The following is a 27,428-nucleotide window of genomic DNA, read 5'->3' on the forward strand; positions in this document are numbered from 1 at the left end:
ATAACAGAGAAACTAGCTGGTTCATTGTAATCAATTGTATTTGGCCCGTCTTTTATTATAGACGGATAGTGTCAGTCTATAATGAGAATTTGTACTAGAGCATACAGGATACTGTCTTCTTTAATTTGCACATCAAACTATTTTTTTTTAGTATTGTTTGAGACTGAGTTCATCCCACTTGATTTTTTTACTGCAAGTAATCTCGGAATGTTTCAGACGAGTATCGAGCTCTGAACCCAGTTGAGGAATTATAAAGGCTACATATAATGTAATTTAAAATTTTGTAAAGTCATGGGAAAATACAAGACTACAAGGGCATCTACTTTTCAGAAATACAACAGCATCCCACAAATTGAACAGCTTGTGAAATGCAGTTGCAGATCAACTATATGCGCAAATTACACAGACGGAATTGGATAAGAAATCCATCTACATTCTGATTTCCCCATCCCATCCAAATTCATTCTCTATCGTGTTTTATAGGTCGAGTGATGAAACCAATGGAATGAGTGAGCTTTCCTGTGATTGCGCATATCCTTAAATCACTGTAGTTGGGTGCATCGAGAATATGCGTCCAATGCCAAGCTTGTATCTTGCAGTGAGAGCGTGAGACACAGAGACAGTCTTCTGGCTCAGTTGAAAGAAAATTTTCAAGAAACCTGCCCGACAGAAGTTCTTCCTGCTACTTCAGAGTACCACGAACTCCATGCTTCCACATAATGATCAAAGAGGTCCTTCAATGCTGTCAAATTAATCGGCAAACAATTTTAATTAGAAGACGAATAAACCATTCTAGTGCAACTACTTTTTTTTAGATAGTAAGCAACTAAGCAATATACCAGCCTGTAACTAAAAATCTGCATATTACCTTGATTGTGATACTGAGGGCGATAGCTTGTGGCAAGAGTTTCCAAGTCATGGACACTTTTCGAGTTTTTTTGTTCAGCAACACTTGCTTTGGCCACAGTAACAGGAGCAAAAGGGCCATACTGGTAACTTCTAGAACTCGATTTTGGTTCTTGCTCTAAAGAGGTTGCATAGAATTCATTTTCCAAATTTTCGGTTTTCACTTGGAGCTTCACCTGCTTTGATGCTTCTCCCAAGGGATAGTCCACCTTAGTTCTCTTAAAGTTGATGTTGCTGAGGTCAGTCCCGAATGTCCTTTTCTTGGGTTCGCTCGAGAAAGGGATAACTGAATTAGTATTCCCTGTTCCTTCCCTCAAGCCTAACCATCTGAATGCCGGCTTCCTGTTCTCTGTTTGAGTAGTCTGGAGAGTAAATCAACAAATAATCTTCAGAATTCTAGACTACTGGAACAGCAGTCCTGAATTATTTCGTCCAGACGAAAATTGAACTTAATTTTTACCTTTTCAATGAGTTGCATGGAGGATAATACATTGGCTATATCATACAATCGTCTCACTTTAGCTGCATTAACTTAAGGAAGGAATTATTAGTAATAAATCGACATTTTCTAACCATGAAATCAGAACAAATGAACAGAAAAACTCGTACTTCGCATCACTTGTGCATTAAGACCATCTCCAAGCAAGCACTTTGCAGCTTCCTCCAGAGAGATCAGCTCAGCCTGAAATTATAATAAACAGGAATACAGGATGTAAGTAAAATATAGCTAGTTAAGCGAATGACGGTACTAAATACAAGATCATAAACTTATACTCACCTCAGAACAAAGGAATAGCTTCACAAAGTTCTGTGTTAGAAGCCCCAATGACTTTTCCCTTCTGTTATCTGTCAAAATACCAGTAAAGCACGTAAATTTTCACATAAGTCGGACAAGAAACATGTCTTCCATAAACTCAATCCAGCAGTAATACAAAACTCGTCTAATAACCAATTAACAACCTAACCCCAGTGCCTCGCAAGCTCCGACAAAATGGGGTTAAGATATACGCAACCTTATCCCCTATAATCCTATATATCAATATAAAAAGGTGCTTTTTATCGAGAATTGCATCTGATGAACTACTACTTCACAACAAACTCGCAAATAATCGAGAAAAAATAGCCAAAAAGCAGATGAAAACTAAAAGCAGATAACTTGAGGGCATCAGTTTTACCAGGCTTAGAAGCACCACTATGGGTTGGTGCCTCCGATTGGCTTCCGGTGTCAGGGTTAGAAGCTACATCATCATCAAAGTCTAAAACCTGAAACTGTAACATGTTTTGCATTAATCTTGCTGCAGCCAGAAAAATAGGAAATCAATAAACCAAAAACTAAACACCAAAGACTCACCTTTACTCTACTTCTTCCCTCTGCAGTACCAAAATTCTCCTTCAAACCATCTTCCTGATGACCGAATCAACCCCGTAAAACATAGTTAGCACACCAAGTTCGCTTAAAAACAAATCACTGATTGAACTTAACTGAATTAAATGTTCAAAGGTGTTACCTTTAACAAGGCAAGAGCCTTAGGAATTGCCTTGTAGCCCTTCCATGTGTACTGATTTTTCGCTTTTCTCGCTAACACCTGCATTCATGTGCTATCTAATTACACTATAATCGAAAAAACTAATTAATTCATTCCATGTCAAATCATTGATATAATGCAAGTACAATTTTTAAATTTTTTTGAACCATGTATTAATAACAGTAATTTGAAAAGAAAAAAGAATGATGAATCTTACCCCTACACTCTCCAACACATTAACAATATCATAGATCCTTCTTCGCTCGACTCCTACAAGAAATCCAATATCACTTTCAACATAACTCATATACAAATATCAGTGGCGGAGCCAGGATTTGAACTCAGCAGGGGCAAATGGGTAATTACATAAGAAAAACTCGAAAACAATTGGAAAATTTTAACTAAAAACTTTGAAATTTTCATCCTCGAGTGGGCCGAGCAACCCTGATAACCCTCCCCTAACTCCACCACTGAAATATGCAACTAAAACTAAAGAGGATGAATTTAGAGAAATTCAGATCTGATCTAGTTAGTGTACCTAATTTACTGGCAGCATCATCTAGACCAATCAAATCGACATCGTCTCGATTATACAATCTCAAGAAACTGCAAATAACAAAAAAACTAAATCAATCGATAACCAAAAAAAAATCAAAAAATCAATGAACAAACAGTAAACACCCAAATAACACAAGAAATCAATTAAATTTAATAAAAAAAAAATAATTGAGAAAGAAACTTACTTTGAACAAAGAAGGCCTAAGGATTTCTGCTTTCTACTATAACCATGATGCAAAGATCGATTTTCTGATGGTGATTGCAAAGGTGGTGAGGCCATTGATGAACAAAAAGTTTCACTTTTTTCCTCTAATTAACAAATACCCAGAAAAATCAAAAGATTGCCCAGAAAAATTCGAAGAAATCCCAGAAAATCCAGATGAACAAAATTGGAAATTTCGAAGAGATGAAAATCTGGGTAAAATTTGTGTGATTATAAAAGGGGGATTTTGAAACATCAAATTAAGCGGGAATTTGAATTTACTTTAGGTGAAGAAAGCGGCTAAGTTGTGAGCCATGTGTTTTTGTTTGTTGTGAAATGACAATATTACCCTCAATAATGGGTAGATATTGGGTTTTTTATGAGGGGTTTTTGGTAATTTAAGTAAGTGAATCTTTGTGTTTATGATAGTGATTATTTTAATATTTTTTTGTTGTGTTTTGTATGTGGGCTTGTGGCACGTAGAGGGATGAAAGTAGGATTTTTTTAATTTTTTAATAATTTCCCGCCGATGTTTCAAAATGTGAATATTCATGGAGGGGGGAAATGGGCCGTCAACAAAAGGTACCCGCTCAAGATACTCTTATTCAAGAGAGTGTATTTCGGAACTCCGAGCTTCTTAGATGTTTTCAAGAGATGGTGGGCCACTCGGCCAATTTGGGAGGTACCACTTGACCCGCACTCCGACTACCCTGAGGTAATTTTTGTTAATGCTATACTTCGTCAACGTTTCTTTGCCTTAGAGAGCTGTGATTTTCTGTCTACTAAATTTTTATGTCGTAAGTCACTTGATAGGCTAGGTATTTAGGAGCCTGTAAGAAATTGATTAGTGCGTATGCCATGCTAGTAATTATGACTTTGGAATATGCTTCATGGTAAATGGATTATATATATGGGTAATTATTATGCCATAAAATTATGAATTGATTTGACTTTTTAATTCATTGTCTATAAGGTCTTGTTTTTTTCGACTGAAAAGAGTTGAACCGAACTTAATAAAACTTAACTGAATTTAATTGAACTGGGCTGAACTAAATGGAACTAAACAGAACTGAACTGAGATGAAGCAAAAGTTCACTTGTGAAAAAATGAGTTGAATTGAACTGAAATAGGCTAAATTAAGTCCAAAAAAACAAGGTTTAAGAGTATATATGATTATTAAGATTAAGATTGTCATATATCATTACAATAGGATTATATTATGGGTAATTTGTATTAGTGTATACTCAATATGAATTGCACTTCTTTAACAAGCTTAATACATGAGTTATCGTTCATATGAATAATGAGCTTAGATGAGTGGTTAAAAGATGTAAATATCTCATCCAAGAAATGCGTAATTCGGTCAAGTTGGAGCACTCTTATCGAGAATCTAATCGAGTTGGCGACTGGCTTGCCAATCATGAAGTTAATTCTGGTTTAATCGCTACGCTATTAGAATGTCCTAATATGGAATTACAATCTATTTTGCGTAAAAATATTATCGGGGTGACTATTCCCTGTATAATAGTTTATTAGCTATCAAGGTTCACCCCCTTTACGTAAAAAAAAATTATAAATTACACTTTTGTACTCTATATTTCTTACTGCCTAACTACTCAAATTAATCTACTCGTTTGCTCGCTGAATTCCTTGGGTTAAGTGTCATGTTCATTCAGAAAGATTTAGGATAATTTACTCTCAATTGAAGGTATATTCAGTTTGCTCACATTTCACCTTTTATTTCTACGCTCCTGTAAAGCAAGTACATATTATTCCCATCATCACTCAACTCAAATATATCAATATTTTTTCCATAGGTCTTGGTATAAACGGGTGGGGCGAACAGACGGGTAAAAACCTCTAATAAAATGGGTAGGAGGAACAAGGTGGGGCACCCCATGTGCTTCTCACTTTATGCAAATGAATATTTTGTGAGGGAAAATGGTATCCATCTATACGTATAGACGGATAGTGTCCGTCTATAATGAGAATTTGTGATATTCTTTAGAGTTGCTGAACATCTAGATGTAGTGGGTGACTAAATGATGAATCTTATGTCCAATCAACTGTGCTACAAAACATCATGTTATTAATGAACAACAATTATTGCATAAAATTGATTTAAAAGTATTATTGCAAGATTTTGTTACTTTTATGTTTTATTATAAAACCGTTTTACAAGAAACTTACTAATCGATAAACTCATAATTAATTCTACTTTTATAACACTTCATTTACATTAAAAAAAAAAAATCTAAAAGAACAATTTTTTACACATATATATATATATATTTTATTTTTTATTTTTATGAGAGGGCGTCCCTACATTTGGTGCGCATTGAGTTAACCCCCAACCCCGGATATATGTGATATCAGTCATATCACCCACACTCCGAGAGTGACAAACTCATACTTAGCCTTCAAGCCATTAAACACTCAAGAATAATGTATATCAAGTAAGCAATTGAAGAGTGATAATCAAAATTTATAAGGCATAGACTCAGCAGTCAGCCTTATTCAAGAATAACAGACTGAATTTTATAAGACTTAAACCTAAATTACTTGGGAATTCGAATCAAGTTGTAACCACCATACTCCACCTTTGCGGAAATCTTTAACTTCATAGTCGTTAGTTTTTTTATTTGGATCAACGAAACTTGCACTTAGTCGCAAACCACTAGGCTAAGACATCTTCGGTAACTTTATAGTGGTTAGTTTTTTTTTTTTGGTGTTGACAAGGAGTATCCCCAAACGATTGGAGCAATCTCGCCCGATCGAAGCGCAATTTAATGGGTTGGCCCCTCTCAAGTTTGATTGACTTTTTCGTTCTCGCAAAGTCGGGAATCAAACCCCCGACCACTTGTTTAAGAGATGAAAGTCATCGCTATCGTTATCATTTCCATTTTGAGTCAACTTTGGTACTTTATAGTGGTTAGTGAGAACTAATGACACTCATAATTAGACATTTAAATTCAAAATAGAACCGCGATGAGTAACACTAACACACTCACATATCACTTTCCCATACGGATGACAGAACTCCTTCCTTCAAACCAATAATTACCAACTTTTTCAGAAATCTTGTTAAAACTCAAGAACACTGCAAACAATGGATGCCAAAGAAACATGTCGAAACGAACTCAGAACTGCAATTCGTCAACTTAGCAATCGTGGTCTCTACACTGCTTCCAAATGGTCTCTTTCTCTCTCTTACCATTTTTCTTCATTATATTTATGCAATAGTATTCAATTTGCATCTTTTTAATTGATTTCTACGATTTTATCATATGGGTATGCCCTAATTTGTACCAAGATTTGATTTTTGAGGAATTAGGATGTTATTTGATTTGTTTTCTTTGATGGGTTTGGTTTAATTTGTCAAAGATCTGATTTTTAATCTCCAAATTGTGGGTTTTTGATTGCAAGATAGCCTGTGGGGTTAGAAGTTTTTAGTGATGTTCATGATTTTGTGTGATTTATGATGGATGGTGGCAGTTTGGGGAATGTTTAGGGCGGTTTGTTTTGCATACCAAGTGTTCGACGAAATTCCCAATCTTAATTTTTTGCTGTTTGTTGTGGAAAAATTAGTATTTCATTCGTTTTCGATTCAAATATCGATTAAAACAGCTCTAGCGAGGAAGATTTACTGAAAAGAGGCTGATTTTGTTCCAGGGCAGCAGAACAATTATTAGGAATTGAGCAAGACCATTTGAAGTTCACGCCTTCGCATACCCGATTTCAGAGAGGGAGCTCTAGTATTCGTCGTAGATTTAGAACTAACGACCCTACTGTAACGCCGAGTCCTAGTGTTTCATATGTTACTCCCCCACTACCAGAAGACGATGATGATGCTGTGGACAATGATTTTTACCTTTTGGGTAAGACATACTTTGATTGCAAAGAGTATCGAAGGGCTGCCCATGTACTTCGGGACCAGACTGGACGGAAAGCTGTCTTCTTGCGATGTTATGCCTTGTATTTGGTATGCCATTTTCTTAGCATTTTAATCATTTATGCTTTGTGGTGATTTAAGCTGCTTCATGCTATGAATGTTGACATTGATTATGTTTGAGAACCGTAGGTTGAACTGGTGGAATATAAATGTTGATAAAGATATAGGAATCACCTAATAGTGATACACCTAGAAATCTAGAATACTCAAACTGAGAGGAATATAGTAAGCAATTATACAACTATTTGTTAATATCAGCCCATTAACAAGGCCTGCAAGATGTTTCTTAAGAGAGTAGATCAGGCCAAATTGCTATTTCAGTGTCAATCGTTCATTGACAAATTCTGAATTTTACCCTAAAGGCCTAAAGAAGAACATGCCATAGTACGAGTTCCAGAATAAGACGTCCTGATCCCTGAACCCGGCTTATATGTTTAGCTATTGGTGTGTATGAGCTTGCGTGATTTTGTGGGGAAGAAGTATAAATGTCTACATCTATAGTTATTGCAAGCATATTCCTTTTAAATATATATTCCCTAGCTCTGTGCTAGATTTGGAAGGAAAGGGAAGGGAGGGGACAATTTCCCTTGTTTGGTTAATACGTTGGTTTGGAGGAAAACAGAGTTGAGGGAAGCAATTGCCAAATTATAATTCTTTCAACATAAGAACAATTTGGAAGGAAAATACCCTCTCTCCATTCCTCCCCGTCCCTGTTCTCCCCTTTCATCTCCCCTTCCACCCTAGTACTTTATCCAACCAAGACCTCTGTGATGAGGTGGAAACCAGCCTTTTTACGTGTTAGTGGCCTTGGAGCATTACTGCATACTTTGAAACCCCCAGCGTGGCCTTCCCCTACTTCATCCCGGGCCAAAGGTTTTTAGAAGAAGCACGAGGATAATTGCGTGGCAGGGCTATATGGGACATATTTACCATTTCAATCTTGATTAACCCATCTGATTATGCTAATTAATTGTTAAAAACCAGTATATGTGCAGTGTGCCCGTTCTTATATTGATGCGTGAGACACTGAGAGCACACATGAGCCAAAAGATGTTTGGAAGATTTTAGCTACTTCGGCTATTGTCTGTCTGCAGTCATCATGGTTGGGTGTATTGTATTTAAATTCGTGTGATCTATATACTTGAATGCAGTCTACCTTGGCTAATAGTGGTATTAACTGTTAATTCTCTTAGTTTTATTTACTTTTCATGTTAAAAAAACACTGATTTGAGTGCTATACTGACATTGCCTCAACCATTTGTCATTAGACACCAAATTAACCACCATTTGTCGTTTCTTCTTGTAAAAACTTGCATCAAATGTAGTAGCTACTGTTTTTTAACAGTACTTTATGGATTTCAAGTTACTGACTTGCCCGTGTATTGTTGCTAAGGCTGGGGAGAAGAGGAAGGAAGAAGAGCTAATAGAGTTGGAGGGTCCCCTGGGAAAAAACAACGTTGTGAACCGTGAACTTGCTTCTATTGAAAGGGAGCTTTCCTTGCTAAAAAAAAGACGCGTTCTAGATCCATTTGGAATGTATTTATATGGACTTGTGTTAAAAGAGAAAGGAAACGAGCAATGTGCTCGTGAAATCCTTGTCGAGTGTGTAAATAGCTATCCATGGAATTGGAACGCTTGGCAAACTCTGCAATCTCTCTGCACTTCAATCGAAAGTTTGAACATCCTTAATCTTAATACCCATTGGATGAAGGATTTCTTCCTTGCAAATGCTTATGAAGATCTCAGATTACACAAGGAATCATTGGCCAAGTACGAGCAACTCCGAAAAACCTTTTCCTGTAGCAACTACATACAAGCTCGGATAGCCAACGTGCAATACCATCTAAGAGAATTTGACCTGGTCGAAAACATCTTTGACGAGTTGATGACAAATGATCCTTACCGAATAGAAGACATGGACTTGTACTCGAACGTCCTCTATGCAAAGGAAGCGTTTTCTGCTCTGAGCTATCTCGCCCACAAGGTATTCTTAACTGATAAGTATAGACCCGAATCATGCTGCATTGTCGGTAATTATTACAGTTCGAAAGGGCAGCATGAAAAAGCAGTTTTGTATTTCAGAAGGGCTCTTAAGTTAAACAAAAACTATTTATCCGCCTGGACGTTAATGGGCCACGAATTTGTCGAGTTGCAAAACACGGCAGCAGCAGTGGATGCCTATCGTCGGGCTGTAGACATAAACTCGTGTGATTATCGGGCCTGGTATGGTTTGGGCCAAGCTTATGAGATGATGATGATGCCTCTCTATGCATTACATTACTTCAGAAAATCAGTATTCCTGCAGCCGAATGATCCACGTTTATGGATCGCCATGGCTCATTGTTATGAGAGTAACGAGCTTCATATGCTTGAAGAGGCAATCAAGTGTTATAAGAGAGCTGCAAATCAACAAGACACCGAGGCTATTGCTGTCAATAGGCTGGCGAAATTGCACGATCAGCTAGGGCACCAATCAGAAGCTGCATTTTACTACAAGAAAGATTTGGAAAGAATGGAAAATGATGAAAGAGAAGGGCCAAACATGGTTGAAGCTTTAATGTTTCTTGCTAAATATTATAGGTCCCAGAAGCAGTTTGATGAAGCCGAGATTTATTGCACCCGTTTATTAGATTATGCCGGGCCTGTAAGTGATCCAACTATCTCTTCATTCTAAATTCGTCTTTAGCAAAGTCTGTTGCAAGACGGTTTTACTGTAAGATATTGTTAAACTGAATGTTATCTACCCAAATATCCCCCTAAATGTACTTAGAGGTATTTGGTAAATAACATTGCGGTTTACCATAAGTAATAGCATTTCGCCTAAAGTATTGACCAGAATATTTGATTCACTAATCTCTGCAGGAAAAAGAAACAGCAAAGAGTTTGCTAAGATCAATAAGAATGGGGCAATCTGGGTTCTCATCAATGGATGTGGAGCATTTTCCACCCTTCGGATCGCGTTCATAAGTGTTAATTACAGAATTTATTTAATGTCAGTGAAATTATTGTTTTACTGCACAAATTCTGTATATGCTATATCATGCATGCTGAAATTTAGTTGGTTCATGGTAGATGTAATGTAACAATAGAATTTTGCAACTTTTTAGTCAGTCCTGAAATACTTCAAATTATTTATTAAATCTAATTGTATCTTTAGGAGACGAAATTGATTAGAACTTTTCATAGTAAATTTTATCGCTATTCGTTTAAATTTAATTTGGCGCTTGTACACCGTATGTATACTCTGTATTTATCAATCTTAGAAGTCGTATATATATGAGCAATAGTGGGCATCCGAATATATCAATCTTAGAAGTCGAATATATATGAAATAGTGGAGACGGAACATGATAAAATTATTATTTAGCTTGAAACAAAAATGCAATAAGCATATGTTCTTCCACTGATGTTGAATGTAACACAAGCCGGGGTACGGTACTATATAAAGGCTATTCAGCAAGCAATGTTAGTGCATAACAACAGCTTGAGCAACAATAATCAATCATTCTTCTTTCATCACTACAAATCTCTTGTTGTTCGAGGTAATACGTCTTTTGCTGCTTTCATGTTTGCTCGTATATATTACTCCCTCCGTCCCAATCATATGAATTGGACGGAGGGAGTAGTAGTACAAGTTACTCTACTTTATACTCAATGTATTATTGAGAAAAGTCGTTCAAATAAATTGTGTAGCATGAGAGTTGTGTATTGGAAGTGTTGTGCGAAAGGGTGAATATCTTGTGTTGAGCCTCTGTTGTAACTAGACCTGTTAAAACTCGACCCCGACCTGTTTGACCTGAACCCGAAAAGATTCGTTATTTTAGGGTCAAGATCCTACCCGAACGGGTCGACCCGTTGGGTCAAAGGTAAATCATGAATTTTATTAAAATATTAATATTTATATACTCCCTCCTATTTCATATGTTGTTCCCTTTTCAATAATATAATACTCACATATATTAGAAAAAGTGGAACAACATATGAAATAGGAGGTAGTATTATATTTGTAATTTTTTTTATTACTTAAAATTAAGCACAATTAAAAAATCAATTCTATATAACTTTTATAATATTTAATAGTAATAAAATTTTTAAAAATTTTTATTTTAATAATTATGTCAATATAATTAATTTAAACGTTGAATATGAATAAAATATTAATTTTAAATATGTTTTACATTTTAAAAAAAATATTTTTTAATTAAAAAAATCGTTTATAAAACACAAAATCTCACCGTTTCCTCTCACAAAATGCTCATTGAGGGGTGTAGGAAGCACATGGGGATGCCCCAGCTTGTCCCCTCTCCCTTTTTGTGAGAGGTCACAAGCTTGTGACGGGATTAGCCCGTCACAAGCAAGACTAGCTGTTTATAAAAAACGTTAAAAACTAGTTCTTGACCCATATTCTGACCCTAATCCGACCCATATTCGACCCGTTTGACAGGTCTATCTGCATTTGTGCCCACAACCCCATAATATAATGATTTTGTCCGCTCTAGGCCAAGCCCTCACGGATTTACTCTTGGGTTCTTCCTAAAAATGTCTCGTACTATTATATTTTATAGACACTTATAAAGATGGGACAAGGGTTTGCACCCTAACAAGACGGATGATGAGGACAAATATGTTAGAGCCTCCCCGCTTATTATCCAACTTGGATAGGAGCTGGGCATTACTCACTGATGGGGCATATTCTGCACCCGCTGACCAGTCAACACATTGAGTAAGGTCAAAGATATCCGCAGCAAGTCAACGGCTTAGACAGCCTAACCAACGAGGCCTGTCGGCCTGTCACTTGGGTCTCGGCTGGTACAACGGCTAGCCGGGGCACATATCCGCGAACTCATATCCAAGACCCCTCGGCGGTGAGTCAACAGGGCCCGCCGGCCTGCCATGGGTCCCTCAGCCGAGGGTAGATAAGTCTTTCCACCTGCTAGCCACTTGGCCACTTGGCCACTACGTGACAAAAGGTGAAAGTCTATAAATATTCCTCAACTATCATTGAGGAAAGAATACACAATTAAACCTAAGAATCACTATTCATCTGGTAATATCTTCCTTATCTCTCTACAATACATACTTCGCCAAGTAACATCTTATCTCTCTAAGTTTACTGACTTGAGCGTCGGAGTGAGTTCGCTCGGTCCAAAGCCGAGCCCTCAGTTTGTTCATCGTTTCAGGAGACCGCAAGGAGGATTCAACTAAAGACGTCATTCTACAAGCACGGGTGGTAACTTATAACTGCTCTGGAATTACACCCGGAACAATTGGCGCCGTCTGTGGGGAAAAGATACTAGAAGCTAGTCACATTCATTCCCAAAAAAAAAAAAAAAACAAAACAAAAACCCACCCAAAAAGCTAAGAAGATGTCAAAACAACAAGAGGTATTCAGAATCGACGAAACCGAGTTCGCAAGATGATACCGTCCACAGTTGCGGGAGTTGCATGCCCTCCACCGGTCGGGTAATTCAACCGGAGTACGGGATGCCAATAATACCAGATACGCCGCTGCCCGCCAACCAGGTCACCATCATGGGACATGTGGTTGATGTAGCAAAACTGAAGCTACTCCTGGACCTCATTAGTAGTACGTCGGCTCACACTGTCACACCGACAAGAGCGGCGGAACCCGTCCAGGAGACCAGGGCCCAGAATGTGACTCCAAGAGACTTAAATGGAGCACCGGAAGAGGCCGGCCCCTGTCAAGACGCCCGGAGGAGCGCAGAATGCTAGTGGTAGACCGAGTCCTTCCCGCACTCGCGGGGAGGACGCGTCGCCGCAAAGATCGACGAGGCACCCCCGAGGAGTGAAAGAAGTCCGACTCGCCGAGTCGAAGAAGAAGCCCGACTCACCGAGTCGGAGAAGAAGCCCGACTCACCGAGTCGGAGAAGAAGCCCGACTCACGAGTCGGAGAAGAAGCCCCTCCCGCCACGGGAGAGGAGCGGACTAGGAATGCGAGGAGCCGATCGCCGCGTGTCGTTCGACACGTGGTCAGACAGCCCCTCAATGCCTACGTCCTTGAAACCGCCGTGCCAACCAAGCTAAAGTTGCCGGCGTTCACATACAAAGGGGATAGCGACCCCACCGACCATGCCGAGGCCTTTGAGTCGTACATGTCGGTGTGGGAGCAACCCGACGAAGTCTGGTGCCGAGTCTTCCCAACAACCTTGCATGGGATGGCTCAGAGTTGGTACAAGGGGCTGCCCGACGGCTCGGTATACTGTTACGCCGACCTAAGGGATGCCTTCTTAGCTCAGTACTCTTGCAATAAAAGGAGGGCCGTGGAGACATCGGACCTCCTGACTATCAAGCAGGAGGGAGGCGAGTCTCTCCGAAGCTACGTAAAGAGATTCGACGCCAAGGTTCAGCAGATTCGGGAGATTAACCCCGAGCTGGCGGCCTTCGCGCTGATGAAAGGTCTCCCAAGGGGAGACTTAAAAAATGAGCTCATCAAGTACGGAGGCCTGGGCTTAGACGCCGCCAGGAAAATGGCCGACCAGGCCATCAAGGTAGAGGACTATCACAAGACCTGGGTAGGCCACAGCGAGGCTGGGCACTCAGAAAAGAAGAGCCACCGGGAGGACAACCCGGATGAAAGACGCCGTGACAATAATAGGTCACGGTCTGACAAGTCTGCCAGGAAACAGAACTCGGCGGACGCAGGGGGGAGCTCGGGACTGTACTACCAAAAGCGGTACAAAGATCACACCCCCCTGGTCGCATCGGCCGCCGAGGTCTTCACCCTGAGCAAGGGCGAGGGCCAGAAATGGGAAAGGCCCCCCAAGCCGAAGGGGGACGGTGACACGAGCGCGATCGCGAGTACCACGGCCACACCGGTCACCTTATCGACAAAGGCATCGAAGAATGCCATTGAAGAGCTGATCCGGAAGGGGAGCCTCGGCAAGTATGTTGCCAAAGGCCAAAAGACCGATGCCGGCGGCTCAAACAAGAAATCCGTCTTTGAACGGATAGGGGTCATCCACGTGGTCATCGGGGGCAACGAGAACTGTGGGTCCGCTCATGGGCACAAACGACACCTGAATGAGCTATATCAGGCCATCAACTTTGTGCCCAACACAGCGACCCCCGCTTCCAACATCCCCGATATAACTATTGGGAAGAAGGACTACGAGGGAGTCATCGCCCCTCACAGCGACCCACTTATAGTCCACTTGGACATATCCAACCACCTGGTCAAGAGGTGCCTGATTGACACAGGCGCCTACACGAACATCATGTTCAGGGAGTGCTTTCTCAACCTCGGCCTGAAGGTCGAGGACTTGAGCCCCTGCACTAATCCACTGTACAGCTTCTCCGGGGCCGGCCTGGTACCCCTGGGGTCAATCAGACTGCCAGTGATGTTCGGCGAGGGGAATGCGGCCAAGAATGTCCTGTCCGAGTTCGTGGTCATCGACGGCTCGTCCGCCTACAACGTTCTCATAGGTCGAGTCACTCTGAGCGAGGCTGATGCAGTAATGTCCATCCGGGCCTTGACACTAATGTATGTCTCGGACCGGGGGGAAGCGCATAAGCTCGTCTCAAAAGACGAGAGGGACGAGGTGGTCAACGTCCAGATATCTGCCAGAGGATGCAACATGCAATCCCTCAAAGTGGCAAAGAGGTCAGAGAAGGGGAAAAGCCCATCCTTACAACAGGAGGGCGACCTCATGGATGCAACTGACGGCTAACTGGGAAGGTCCCTACCAAGTGGTTGAAGAAATAAGGGTGTGCCTTGGATGAGCCATTAGAACACTATCTCGGGAAAGTCTTTGTATAGCGGCGGAGGTGCCCAAGACAGTTGTGGGCACCCCGACGCGTGTTTTTATCTAATGAAGAATCGTCCAAGTTTTCCATGAAAGTGTTCATTTTCCCCCCATAGTCACTATCAGAAACAGACGCCGGCTCACACTGTCACACCGACAAGAGCGGCAGTCATCATCAAGAAACAGGCGCCGTCGCAGTCACCCCGAGTAGTAGACGCTACGGCAGTCGCCCCAAGAGGTAGACGCCGCAGCAGTCACTCCAAGTGGTAGACGCCACGGCAGTCACCATCAAGAAATAGGCGCCGTCGCAGTCACCCCAAGAAGTAGACGCTACGGCAGTCACCCCAAGAGGTAGACGCCGCAGCAGTCACTCCAAGTGGTAGACGCCACGGCAGTCACTATCAAGAGGTTGATACTCGCAAAAACGATCAGCATGCCTTAGGAACGTTAAACACAGTTGAGACACGCACTCTAGACTGCCTCGGCCAAGCCGAGGCGGAAACAAAAGAGGCGCTCAATTAATAACGTAAGACAACTCAGACGAAGACGAGAAAAGACCTCGGCCAAGCCAGAGGCAAAGTGAAAACGTTAAGTACAGTTGAGATGCTCAACTATTAGCGCAAGAAGAAAAAAAAAAAAAATGAGGTAAAGACCTCGGCCAAGCCGGAGGCAAAAGAAACGAACTCTTATTAAAAAAGATAACAGGTTACAAATGAGGAGAATACAGACGACGGCCGTCCCCATAAGGATAAGCCAAAACACAACCTACCAAAGTTGTACAAAATACAAGGAAAAGAAAGGCAAAAGATTACAGACATCATTTAAGCGCCAAAAGATGGCAGGGAGGAAAGGCTTAATAATTGGCCCCCGAACAGCTAAAGCTATCCGAGGCGCCGGGTGAGCCTGGTGACAACCGCCCGTCTCCCTATGCCTGTTGCTGCTCGCCGTCGCAGCGTTAGCAAAGCATCGTCCTTAATAGGCGACCCGGGTTGTCTTAGCGAGTCTCGGCTTTCTCGGCCGCCAGACCTCGGCACCTCGGTTTGCCTTCATCCTCTCGGCTTCCTCTTTGGCTGCCTTAGCCTCCTCAGCAAGGGCCGCCTTCTCCGCGGCCGCCTCTGCCTCCTTCTTCACCCTTACCTCCTCCTTGGCCTTTTTCTTCGCCTTTTCCTCCTTAGCTTCGAGCTTGTCATCAAACAGCTCGTCAAATCTGTCCCACGGAAAGGAGCCATCGAGAGGGAAGAGCTCCTCAATCACTTCCCGGGCGCCTTCTTCGGCCAGTCCCGTATTGGGCGCACATGTTAGGGAGAAGAACGGTTTGGAGTCTCTCAATGTCCTCCTCCCTTTGGGCAATGATAGCATCCTTGTTCAGGACCACCTTCCCCGGGTCCGGAACAGTCCCTAAATTCGTTCCTCGTGTAAGGTAAAGGTCGGCGTGCTTCCGAACAAGGTCACGCATCTCCGCACTTGGCGACTTCACTGCCGTCGCAGCCTCGGCCTTGGCTCTCTCGGCGAGGACTTCCTTTTCGGCGTCCTCCCCGAGTTTTCTCTCAAGACGGACGCCTCTTGACCTCGCCTTGGCCCTCTTAGCCTCCTTGTTCGCCGCGTCAAGTTCCGGCCTTAGCCGCTCGAGCGTGGGCGACCTCGCCCATGGTCTTCTCTTGCTCCATAATGTGGGAGCCGGCTAGTAGCCGAGTCCATTTCGCCACCTCTTGCCTATTCTCATCCCCTCTCGCCACAAGCTCGGTGGGGAAACCTTCCGAGGTAGGGGAGCGACGGTGACATTTCTATCACCCGCCTTCTCAGGCTGCTTCTCCAATTGCCGCACAGTGAGAACGGCGGCTGCCGACGGTTGATCTACAAAAATTCAATTAAAACATCCGTGTCAGTATACATGGACATATCGGAAAGCCACTCATCAGGAACGCCCAATGAACCGGCTGAATTTGAGCCATAGGATAAATCGGTACCAGGCTTGGACTTCTTTGTCGGAGGGCCCATTTCCTTGCCGCCCTCGGTAGCAAAGAATGGCAACAGCAGCAGCAGCGGGGGTGGACCTTTTCCTCTTAAGGACGAGGGGAGATCCCTCCGCATCAGAGTCCTCCCCATTGGTGATGTCAACGATCTCCACCGTCTCCTTCTGGACTGAAGGGATGGAAGGTGGAACGGATGTCGACGCCGTCGCCGCCGAAGATTTTGTTTTCCGCGTTCGACGCGGCATGTTACTAGCAACCCTCGCCCGGGCCGCCTCCACATTCAGGCCTTTGTTCGCCGATCCATCGGGTCATTCGGCGACGCCCCGCGATCACGGGCGAGCCTTAGGGTGCAAATCAGCAACGGTCTTATCCTTGTGCAGCCCCATCCTCCGAAGGATATCCTCAGACAGGTCCGGTCCAAAATGGTCTGCAAAGGAAGCAAAGCAAGAGTTAAGTAGAAGTAAATCGAAATTCAAGAAACAGAAACGTTGAGGGCAGAGGTGGGCCTCACGCCGACCCCACTCACCCTGCGCTAGGGCCGGTATGAGGCCGACATGGCAGAGCAGCTCATCCTGAAGGATGATCTGCGTCGGGGGGATCCATCTTTTCGACACCCCACTCTTGTCCGTCTCAAAGAGCCTCATCGCCAGCCTCTCATCCTCATTAAGAGGGACCTTGTCGGCGTCCATCTTAAGCTTTTTCCGTTTGACCCATCTGTCATGCTCCGCCTCAGTCTCGCACCGCAAATTAACTTGGTGCTGGAAGGACCGGGGCAGCGGATAGTCATCCGGCACCTCAACGTACACCCACCGATCTTTCCAATCCTTGCAGGAGGAAAGCTTATCAACAGAGATGTACCCCGGCTCCACTTGCACGCTGTACCACCCCACCTTACCGGGAAACGACGGCCGAAGGTGGTGAAGCCGGCGAAATAAATTAACCGTTGGGACCTCCCCCCTGAAGAGACAGAGCCAGACAAAGCCGACTATGGTCCTAATAGCCAACGGGTGCAGTTGGGCCACGACGACGTTCATGGCTCTAATGATAGCCATGACATAATCATTCAGCGGAAATGGGAGCCCGTACTCCAAGTGCCGGATGTATACGCCGGTGCAACCCGGTGGAGGACAACAGATGGCCTGGCCCTCCTCAGGGATAACAATTTTGTACCCCCTGCCAAAGTAGAAATGGCCCTCGAAAAATGTCTCGCCGGAACAACTGGCGAACTTATGAGTCCAGACCCGGTCCAGGCGGACCTTACAGGCCTCGCCGTGATCCATGACGTACTGCCTCCCCTCATTGGGACGAGTCCTCCCAACATCATCACCGTCATCGTCACCATCATCATCATCATCGTCATCATCCTCCCAGTCCTCCAAAACCTTTTGGTCGACCTCGGGAGAAGGAGACCTAGGACCCCGGACCTTAGCGGACGGCGGCCGTGCCTCCTCTTCATCCGACGCGAGGGAATCCCCGGCGCACGATTACTAGGTCCGGCCTCAGTAGAAGAATGGTAGCAACAGTTATTCAACAAAATAAGAGATCGAGAAAAGTTTGATTGTTTACCTTGAAGAAAAACACTAGGCGAAGTAACGACACTGAAGATTAGAAAAGAGAAAAGCCCTTGGAAATTTGGAGAGAAGAAAATTTTAGAGAGAATGAAATTGGTGCCCAATTTCAAAGACTAACTGCCCTATTTATAGGAGAAAGCCCGTGAAGAAGGACCAATCGGCACGACCCATGAAACGTCGACCAATCAATCAAAGAACAGACACGCGTCAGACATGCAACCACGGAATGTCAATCGTTGCAACAGTTGAACGTCAATCAATACAACAGTGACCAAGCGTCTTCAACATGCCCCTTCATATCTCTCTGCCTGTTCATCTTCCTCAAGAAATTCCTAGGTATCCGTTTCTCCGCCGGCCATATGATCAACCAAGCCAGAAAGCACCGGCCAGGGGGCAATCAGAAACAACCGGCACTCTCCACCCTGGTCCCAGCCAGCGTCATTGCCTTTTTCCACATCGGATGTCCATTACACATCCATGTGGAGGGGGGATATGGTACGGCCTAAGCGAGCCATCTTGGGAGAAGAAGAAGCGGGGCGGTAAATTTTTACTTGCGCAGAATATACGCTCAGCATACATCGGAGCCCATACCACGGCATAGACTACGCTGGGGGCAAATTGATGGGGCATATTCTGCACCCGCTGACCAGTCAACACATTGAGTAAGGTCAAAGATATCCGCAGCAAGTCAACGGCTTAGACAGCCTAACCAACGAGGCCTGTCGGCCTGTCACTTGGGTCTCGGCTGGTACAACGGCTAGCCGGGGCACATATCCGCGAACTCATATCCAAGACCCCTCGGCGGTGAGTCAACAGGGCCCGCCGGCCTGCCATGGGTCCCTCAGCCGAGGGTAGATAAGTCTTTCCACCTGCTAGCCACTTGGCCACTTGGCCACTACGTGACAAAAGGTGAAAGTCTATAAATACTCCTCAACTATCATTGAGGAAAGAATACACAATTAAACCTAAGAATCACTATTCATCTGGTAATATCTTCCTTATCTCTCTACAATACATACTTCGCCAAGTAACATCTTATCTCTCTAAGTTTACTGACTTGAGCGTCGGAGTGAGTTCGCTCGGTCCAAAGCCGAGCCCTCAGTTTATTCATCGTTTCAGGAGACCGCAAGGAGGATTCAACTAAAGACGTCATTCTACAAGCACGGGTGGTAACTTATAACTGCTCTGGAATTACACCCGGAACACTCACAATTGAAGAAGGGTGTGATCCTGTGTGCTGTCATACATGGCAGTTGGCAGCGTACTATCATCACATTTGAAGGCAGTTTGCTTAGGCCTAAGGTAGTTGGTGGAGTGATCAAGAAGGAGTTGTTGCTCAGATTGTCAATACGACTCACACCAGGAACATATAGACGAGATGTAGATGGGTGGTTAATTAAGAGTGTTAAATTGCAATTGTAAAATCCCATGTTTGGGTGTTTCAAAATGTTTGTAGCCAAAATGATATTGTTCAGTTGTTACATTATTGTTATGGTTTAATGAAAATGCTTATATTTCATGATTTCATCTATAAAAAACTTAAAGCTCTACTGTAAGTCTATTAACTTATTCATGCCAGTTGTCAAAAAAAGCTTGTACATCTTATACGTGAGCAATATTTTAATGAAATGTAATGTTGCAATTACAGAGAGCGGGAGGGACTACTCCTCATTATTTATTAATCTTAGAAGTTGAATATATACGAACAATAGTGGAAATCCGAATTTATCAATCTTAGAAGTCGAATATATGTATAGTGGAGACGGAATTATTTTAATGGAACGTGTGCATGCAAATACGAGGTTGCAATGAAGAAGAATATGGACAAGGAAGTAAGGAATCAAAAATCAAAAAACATGATAAGATTCTTATCAGCTTGAACCAAAAAAAAAGAAAATAGAGATAAGATTCTTATTCAGGTTGAACCAATAGTGCAATAAGCATATGTTCTTCAATTGATGTTGAATGTAAAGCAGAAGTACTATATAAAGGCTATTCAGCGAGCAATGTTAGTGCATAACAACAGCTTAAGCAATAATCATTCTTCTTTTATCACTACAAATCTCTTTTGTTTCTCCAGGTAATAAGTCTTAATTTGTTGCTTTCATGTTTGTTGCATATTATATTACTCCCTCCGGTTCCGTCCCATTTACTTGTGTAAATTGGACGGAGGGAGTACATACATGTTACTCTCTACTTTGTACTTTTTCTGTATTATTTTTCAACTCGCATATCCCAAGAAAAATCATTCAAAAATTGTGTATATATATATTGGATCGCGATGACAAATGTCTTAAAGCCTCCCGCAATTATTTATACCCAGAAAATATATACTAAAAACGTACTCCCTCTTATTTCACATAACTGTCCCATTGTCCCTTTTTTGTAATGTTTTTTCTTACATAATGACTCTACTACCCTTGTTACTTTTCATTATTTACAACCCAACCCACACTTAACTCATCCTATTAGTACTTTTCATTGTCTATTTCCGTCGATTCACTCACTTTTTTAATTCTTGTGTCATTTCAACAATGAGACAGTTATTGGGAATAAGAGGGAGTATATATTTTTACAAAAATTTCGTTAATCGGGTAATATACTAATATATATGCACTATGCAGCAATCAAGACATGGCATCAGCACAAGTAGTGTTGCACGATAAGCTTCAGAATGGTACCTCAGGCACTCTGAACAACCAAACTCCGGCTGACATGCAGCTCATCAAATCTATCTCTTGGGATGGTAGCTTCGTCAGCGGACCACCTGCAAATATCTCGGGCAATGGTGGCGTGGCTCATTTTACCCATCTCAAGGGTAACCAAGGCTCCAAGGCTGCCGTGGTTTATACTATCACTACTGCCACCGGTAAACCTGGTGCTGTCATCCTGGGTTGGAGCGCACCCGCCGACTTCAACCCCCCCACCTCTCCCAATATGGTATGTTTTACCTTGGCGGATCTATAAAATTAACTTTCTATTTTTACATAAAAAGTGTGAATCATGACTCCGCCGTTGGCTTGTAATGATGTGTTAACGTTGTCCAATGATGAATGTTTTGTAGGTTTTCGGAGTTGCGGGCCCTAGGGATGTCATTGATAAAATGAGTTGGGAGCAGGTTCAAGTGCTGGTTGACAAGAGTGGGTCTTCTATTATAATCGAAGACGGAGTTTGTATGCAGGCCACCATCCTTAACAATCCCACTGCCAAAATGGCTGATCTTCTCGCCAATTTCAGCTTATCCCCTTAATAACCATGATGAATGCCTTCCATAATAATAATAATAATAATAATAATAATTAATAATAATAATAATAATAATAATAATGTTACTATTGTTACGTAATTAAGGGTCACTATCAGCATGCAACAATCTAAGTAGTAACTCATACGGAGGCTTGCCATGCATATATAATTGCATGTGCATGTATACGATGTATGCCTGTTTACTTGTTCCTACGTGTACTAAAAGTTGATAAATTAAATAAAATTGTCGACCCTTATTCTATTCGTATTTTGTTATCAATTAAGGATTCTATAATCATCAAATATGTTTACGGCGTAGTTATGGACATGAATTATTTGTCTAAATTCCGACCATGGCCAAGTAATAAATGCAAAAAAATTGAAGGATTTTTTAAAGATTCGAGTATACAACAACAATAACAAAGCCTTAATTCCAAAATGGTTTGGGGTCGACAGACATGAATTATCCTTTAAAACCGTTCATGGGTGATCGCACATCTTAAAATACGAAAATACAGAAGCCAAGGTTTGGGGTCGGCAGACATGAATTCGAATATATCAATCTTAGAAGTCGAATATATATGAATTATTGGAAACGGAACATGATAAGATTATTCTTCACAAGAGAAGAACCAAAAAAAAATAAAAAAAATAGTGATATATAGATAGAATCCTTAATTGATAACAAAATACGAATATTCTTCAACTTAAACAAAAATTTGATTCCATCGTGAAAACGACGGATCAAACGATTTCCGACTACATGAACTCCATAAAAGTTTGTGTTGACCAACTCGCCCTCTTGGGCAAAATACTCGATCCCGAAGATATCATAGCCCAAGTCTTGAAAGGCCTTGACTATGAAACATACAAACCCGTCATCACTACGGTTCAGGCTCGTGATACACCAATAACGTTTGAGGCCCTTCATGAGAAACTGTTACAACATGAACTCCTCATCAACCATGACAACACCCCAAACCATTTCCCACCTTCTGCCAATGCGGCATATCGACACCAACAACACCACACTCGCGGCTTTCCTCGCACCTCCAATGCTCATGTTTACTCGCAAACCCCTCACCCCAACAACTACAACAATTCCAACCAAAACACCTACACCAATGCTAACCCACGTCCCTTCAAGGGACGCTGCCAGTGGTGCCGTGAGACGGGACATGTCATAGCGAATTGTCCCTTGTTTCGCAAATTATTTCCGAACATTATATTTCCCGAACCAAACTACCGTCAACACCAAGGACAACCTCAGGCTCATCTAGCCAACCATGGCGGCTCGCAACCTAACCCAAATTTCCTTCTTGACAGTGGTGCATCACACCACTTGACCCACGACCTCGACACCCTCGCATTCCACTCACCCTACGACGGCTTGGATGACCTGATTATAGGTGATGGCTCAGCACTCTCAATTGATAATACAGGTTCGTTTACAATGCAAAATTCAGTGTGTACTACAAATTCAAAAATAAAATAAAATAAAATTGTGGACCCTTCTATTTGTGTATGTGTTAATTAAGATATGTTATACGGTTTTTCTAACGTGTGCCATAAACTAGACACACGTTGAATAACGTTGATAAACTAAATATGAGAAGATTCATAAGATATTCTCTTCCGAATGAATCTGTCTAAATTCAGAACATGGGCAGAGTCAACTTTTTCAAGACTAATTGATGGACTGTGCCTTAATTTGGTGCAATATGTTAAACTCACAAACTAATAATAATGCGATCCAAAATTAAATTGCTACTAGATTTCATGCCCGGGCATTGCCCGGGTTATAACAGAACAGTGGCTTCAAAGTATATCTCTGTGTCAGTTTTCCGTTTATTATTTCTTATAACTTTACTACGTATCTTCGATGTAGGTTGATTTGCCATATCGATTTTTTAAGCTACGCTACTTTCCGGCTATATACTGCTCCAATGACAGACTACAATATCTTGTAGCTTGTATGGGTCCACATTCTTATTTTCAACCAATGAGATAATTTAGCTTTTATTTTTTTTTAAGCAAGCCATGTAGCTTGACAAAGCTACAGTGCTTGAAAGCTACACATAAATTTCCAACTCCAATGATAAGGTACATGTAAATAATTTTGTAAATAGACAATTTATGTACCTCGAAAAATTTAAGGACTTCAGAAAAGAAAAAAAAGGAAAAAGGAAAAAAAATCGTCAAATTGTGTCAAATAATATGGAGTTGGAGGTATACCGTCCCAAAGCGTCTTGCTTGTGACGGACAATATCCGTCACAAGCTGAAGACCTCTCATAATAAAGCAAGTGGGTTGGCAAGTGGGAGGGAAAATGGAGCACCCATACATATTGCTACTTGCATCTTGTGAAAGGGGCACTATCCGTCTTCAGCTTGTGACGGATAGTGCCCGTCTTCAATGAGATTTTGTGATACCGTAAATGGACACAAAATATCTACAACTACATGTTTAACTCAATCAATCAATCAATAAATTGATATAGACTCCGTATATATTTATCCGTACACGTAGTAGACTTTGCAAGGTCGTATTTAATCATGCTTTGCAAATAACTGAAGGAGGGAAAAAGTAGGCACACTCATTAAGACCATCCTCAAGCAGTGGTCACGCTAATTAGATCGCGACCCAATTTTACTCTTAATCCCACCTTATTAACCTTGATCCATTTTCATCTCCCAAGCAGAAGGTCGCGGCCTAGGTCATCAACCCAATCATTTTTCACCTTCCAGCACTTGTTGTTTTGTTTACGACCAATGATAATTTGACACCTATTGGTTCACCAATTGACCTAATAAGGTCAAGAGCAACCAAAGAGGACACAAATTGACCTTATAAGGTCAAGAGCAACCAAAAGGTCACGCTAATCTCATGCTTAATTGTTGGTTAAGGCGACCCAACAAGGTCACGACCGCCCTCGTGACCTTGCTTGGGGATGGTCTAAGTAGACTCCTTCACAATCAACAGTTTGTATTGTTTGCGGAATTACCGACATACTGTATATTTTTTTTTCCACTCAAATAAATAACTTTTCTATTAGCCATTATGTTCAATTAGGTATTTGACAAAATTAGGTTTTAAATAGTTTACGAAAGTTGGACTCTCTGTAATTGCGCTCGAAAAACTTCTTATGTGTCTCAGTTCAAAGGGAAGGAAACTTAAATTTTGAATATATCTGCAATTTTGTAATGAAAATAGACTTAGGTAGAGACTTTAGAGTGAACTTTTGATACTGAATTCTTAAGGCCTTCGTTTCGGAATCAAAATAAATGAAGTATAAATTATAGTGTACTTTTCATATTTGAATTCATAAGACCTAACATTTGTCAAAACTTTATGTTGAACGCTTACCCAGGATAACTTCATCCGACGTTATTAAATCAAATTTTTATAGGTAATAATGCTCCTTGATTTCGTAATCTTTTTAGCTTTTGGTATTGTCATTCTTCAGACACTATACCGTGGCTTTCTACTTCATAGGAAAGTAAACATTATTAAAAATCATAATAATAAAGCGTTAAAAATCCATGACATGAAGTTTTGGTATCCTAATGATACTAAATTTATTTTAGCATTCAAATAATCAAATCCTCTAATCTCTATCTATCTCAAATTTATGTGAAACGGAGTACTATTTATCAACTAATTTACAAATTAATGCTTAGGGTAGTTCACCATTATGCAATGATAAGAAAGAAAAATTGATTATAAGTTAGTTGCGCCTATGAACTACTGAGCTATGTGCCCACTTTTCTCTCCATACATGTACATGAAGGATGAGAAACAATAATAGTAAAAGATTATACGCTATAAATCTGAAATTGGAACTTGACTTGCCCAAAGGTTGATTAAGTAAAGCACACTATACGGATCGATCGAATCGTAAAAAGAAAAAAAATCCCACAATATAGATTATAATACCTTTTGATTATAACTTCTTCAATCTTTTGTTAACCTTTGTCAAGTACTTTTTGCTTTTTTGATCTGAATATTCATGTAAAACAAAAATCAATTTAGCTAACAAATAAATCGATGTAAAGTAAAGCAATAAATAATATGCGAGTGACATGAAACCAAAAATTCAAGCATACAAAGGTGCATAGAATTACAACTTTGTGTAATAGACAAACTATTTGCATCTTTATAGTCTTTATAGTAGAAGAGAATGTATGCATCCAGGATAAGAATTTTTATTTAATATTTAATGCTATGCACGAAGTGGAGGACAACTCTAAAACATACGTTTTAGTGCTAACTTGTAAGGTAGGGAATTTGCATTTGGATATAATTTGGCTACTTTTAGTTTCAATTAATTAGTAGAAGTCTAATCTTTGCTGAACTATTTTATTATTATAAATATATTTTAATTAAACAAAAGCAATAGCCAATCAAATTAAACAAAAGTAATAGCCAATGAAATCGCTTTAAAAGTTCCTCTTTTAAGTATATACTAGATTTAATGCCCGTGCGATGCACGGGCCAATTTTTAATATTCTACTTAAAGATTTTAAAAATATCAATTGCTTTTGCTTTTGTCATATGATCTTTCACATCTTGCGTTTAAATAAAGTAACTTATCCAACTCTTTTTTATTTGTCTTTTGATTTTCACCGCTATATTTAAAACGACATTTTATTTATTTACACAAACTGATTTTTTATTAATCAACCTCCAATCAAACCCAACTTTAATTTCAAGTGGTCAATATGTTTAACCAACAAATCTTGAGGTTATTTTGTAAATGGGACGGTAAGACTATCAAAGTTCCGAATCCAATAATGCATTGCTTTCATACTCCAATCTCTCGCTCAAACACCTTACACCTTACTAAGACTAAGTTGGACAGTGAATATAAAATTACTTGTAGGTTAAATTTAATGGTTTGAACTGAGTATCGATAGTCTAGCCCATTCAAATTCGTGCCTAAGTTGGATTTGATAACAAAACAAAAAGAACAAAGTTTGATCATGTTCTTTTCGGCTGGAAGGAGCTAAACTAAACGAAATGGTGCTGAACTGAATTAAACTGAACTGGATGTAGCTCATCTGAGCTAAAGTATGAGTCGTTTTTTATTTTTTTGTGAGATGTATTATAATGAAAGATGAAAAAACAATTGAATAAGGGAGTAATAATGAAACTTTGATTAGACGATTTGTAATTATTCGTATTAATCAGATTAATGTCTTTGACTTTCATATAAATTCTCTTGAATTGAAGTGTACATACTCACGGGCAATGCTAGATGAGAAGCATGGCGTCTGGCGAATTATAGTTTGAGATGTCATTGGTTGTGGAGCCATGGTGTTAACATGGGAATTTTTTTTTCTTAAATGGCGTTCTAAACCAAAATATTTACAAAAATAGGGCTTATTTCAAACTATTTACACCAAATGAGTCCACGTCAGTACCTTTTTTTTTATAGATTTTTCAACTTCTCGACGAATGATTCAGCGAGATGTATTTTTTTTAATTTCAAAAACTTATCGCCATGTGATATAGCGAGAGGTTTGTGTACGTTGCTTCTCCTTGGCATGCCTACTTGTTCATCTTCGTTCTCCTTGCTCCGACTACCAAACCACAAACCACCACTACCATGATCTTCCTCTCCCTTCCCTTGTCCTATACACATTCTTTATTTGAATGCTTATCCTAGTAGTTTGCAAAGAAAAAAGCCCGTAATATTGCTGTACATAACTATTTTTGCGATTTCGGTAAGT

The 27,428-nt window shown here is 40.9% G+C and overlaps 3 protein-coding genes across 6 annotated transcripts in view; 2 read left to right on the top strand and 1 right to left on the bottom strand.

Moving 5' to 3' along the window:
* Positions 1–119: 119 nt before the first annotated feature.
* LOC141652655 (E2F transcription factor-like E2FE) lies at positions 120–3,642 on the bottom strand. Of its 2 annotated transcripts, none has more exons than XM_074460208.1 (11): positions 3,176–3,642; positions 2,971–3,038; positions 2,650–2,702; positions 2,415–2,492; positions 2,258–2,311; positions 2,082–2,175; positions 1,685–1,752; positions 1,516–1,588; positions 1,367–1,428; positions 869–1,268; positions 120–742 (listed from the first exon to the last, which is right to left on the bottom strand). In XM_074460208.1, exons 1-11 carry the CDS (start codon positions 3,268–3,270, stop codon positions 651–653), a joined length of 1,137 nt encoding a protein of 378 aa, XP_074316309.1. In that variant the 5' UTR covers positions 3,271–3,642; the 3' UTR covers positions 120–650. The 2 variants fall into 2 exon arrangements, with proteins under 2 accessions (XP_074316309.1, XP_074316308.1); XM_074460207.1 differs by having other exon boundaries at positions 241–742; positions 1,367–1,437; positions 3,176–3,449.
* A 2,531-nt stretch (positions 3,643–6,173) lies between these two features.
* Positions 6,174–10,334, top strand: LOC141652656 (anaphase-promoting complex subunit 8). The gene is made up of 4 exons (XM_074460209.1): positions 6,174–6,387; positions 6,865–7,174; positions 8,538–9,788; positions 10,007–10,334. Exons 1-4 carry the CDS (start codon positions 6,302–6,304, stop codon positions 10,109–10,111), a joined length of 1,752 nt encoding a protein of 583 aa, XP_074316310.1. The 5' UTR covers positions 6,174–6,301; the 3' UTR covers positions 10,112–10,334.
* Positions 10,335–20,394: 10,060 nt separating this feature from the next.
* Positions 20,395–27,428, top strand: part of LOC141652657 (jasmonate-induced protein homolog) — a 44,404-nt gene continuing 37,370 nt past the window's right edge. For 2 of the 3 annotated variants that reach the window (XM_074460210.1, XM_074460212.1), the window contains exon 1: positions 20,395–20,531. In XM_074460210.1, the coding sequence (XP_074316311.1) occupies positions 20,410–20,531 (122 nt within the window). In that variant the 5' untranslated portion in view covers positions 20,395–20,409. Of the gene's footprint in view, positions 20,532–21,075; positions 21,392–21,515; positions 21,960–27,428 lie in introns of those variants that run through there. The other variant, XM_074460213.1, reaches the window with a different exon arrangement.

This window comes from Silene latifolia, chromosome 4 (assembly GCF_048544455.1).
Source record: "Silene latifolia isolate original U9 population chromosome 4, ASM4854445v1, whole genome shotgun sequence".
Lineage (NCBI taxonomy): Eukaryota > Viridiplantae > Streptophyta > Magnoliopsida > Caryophyllales > Caryophyllaceae > Silene > Silene latifolia.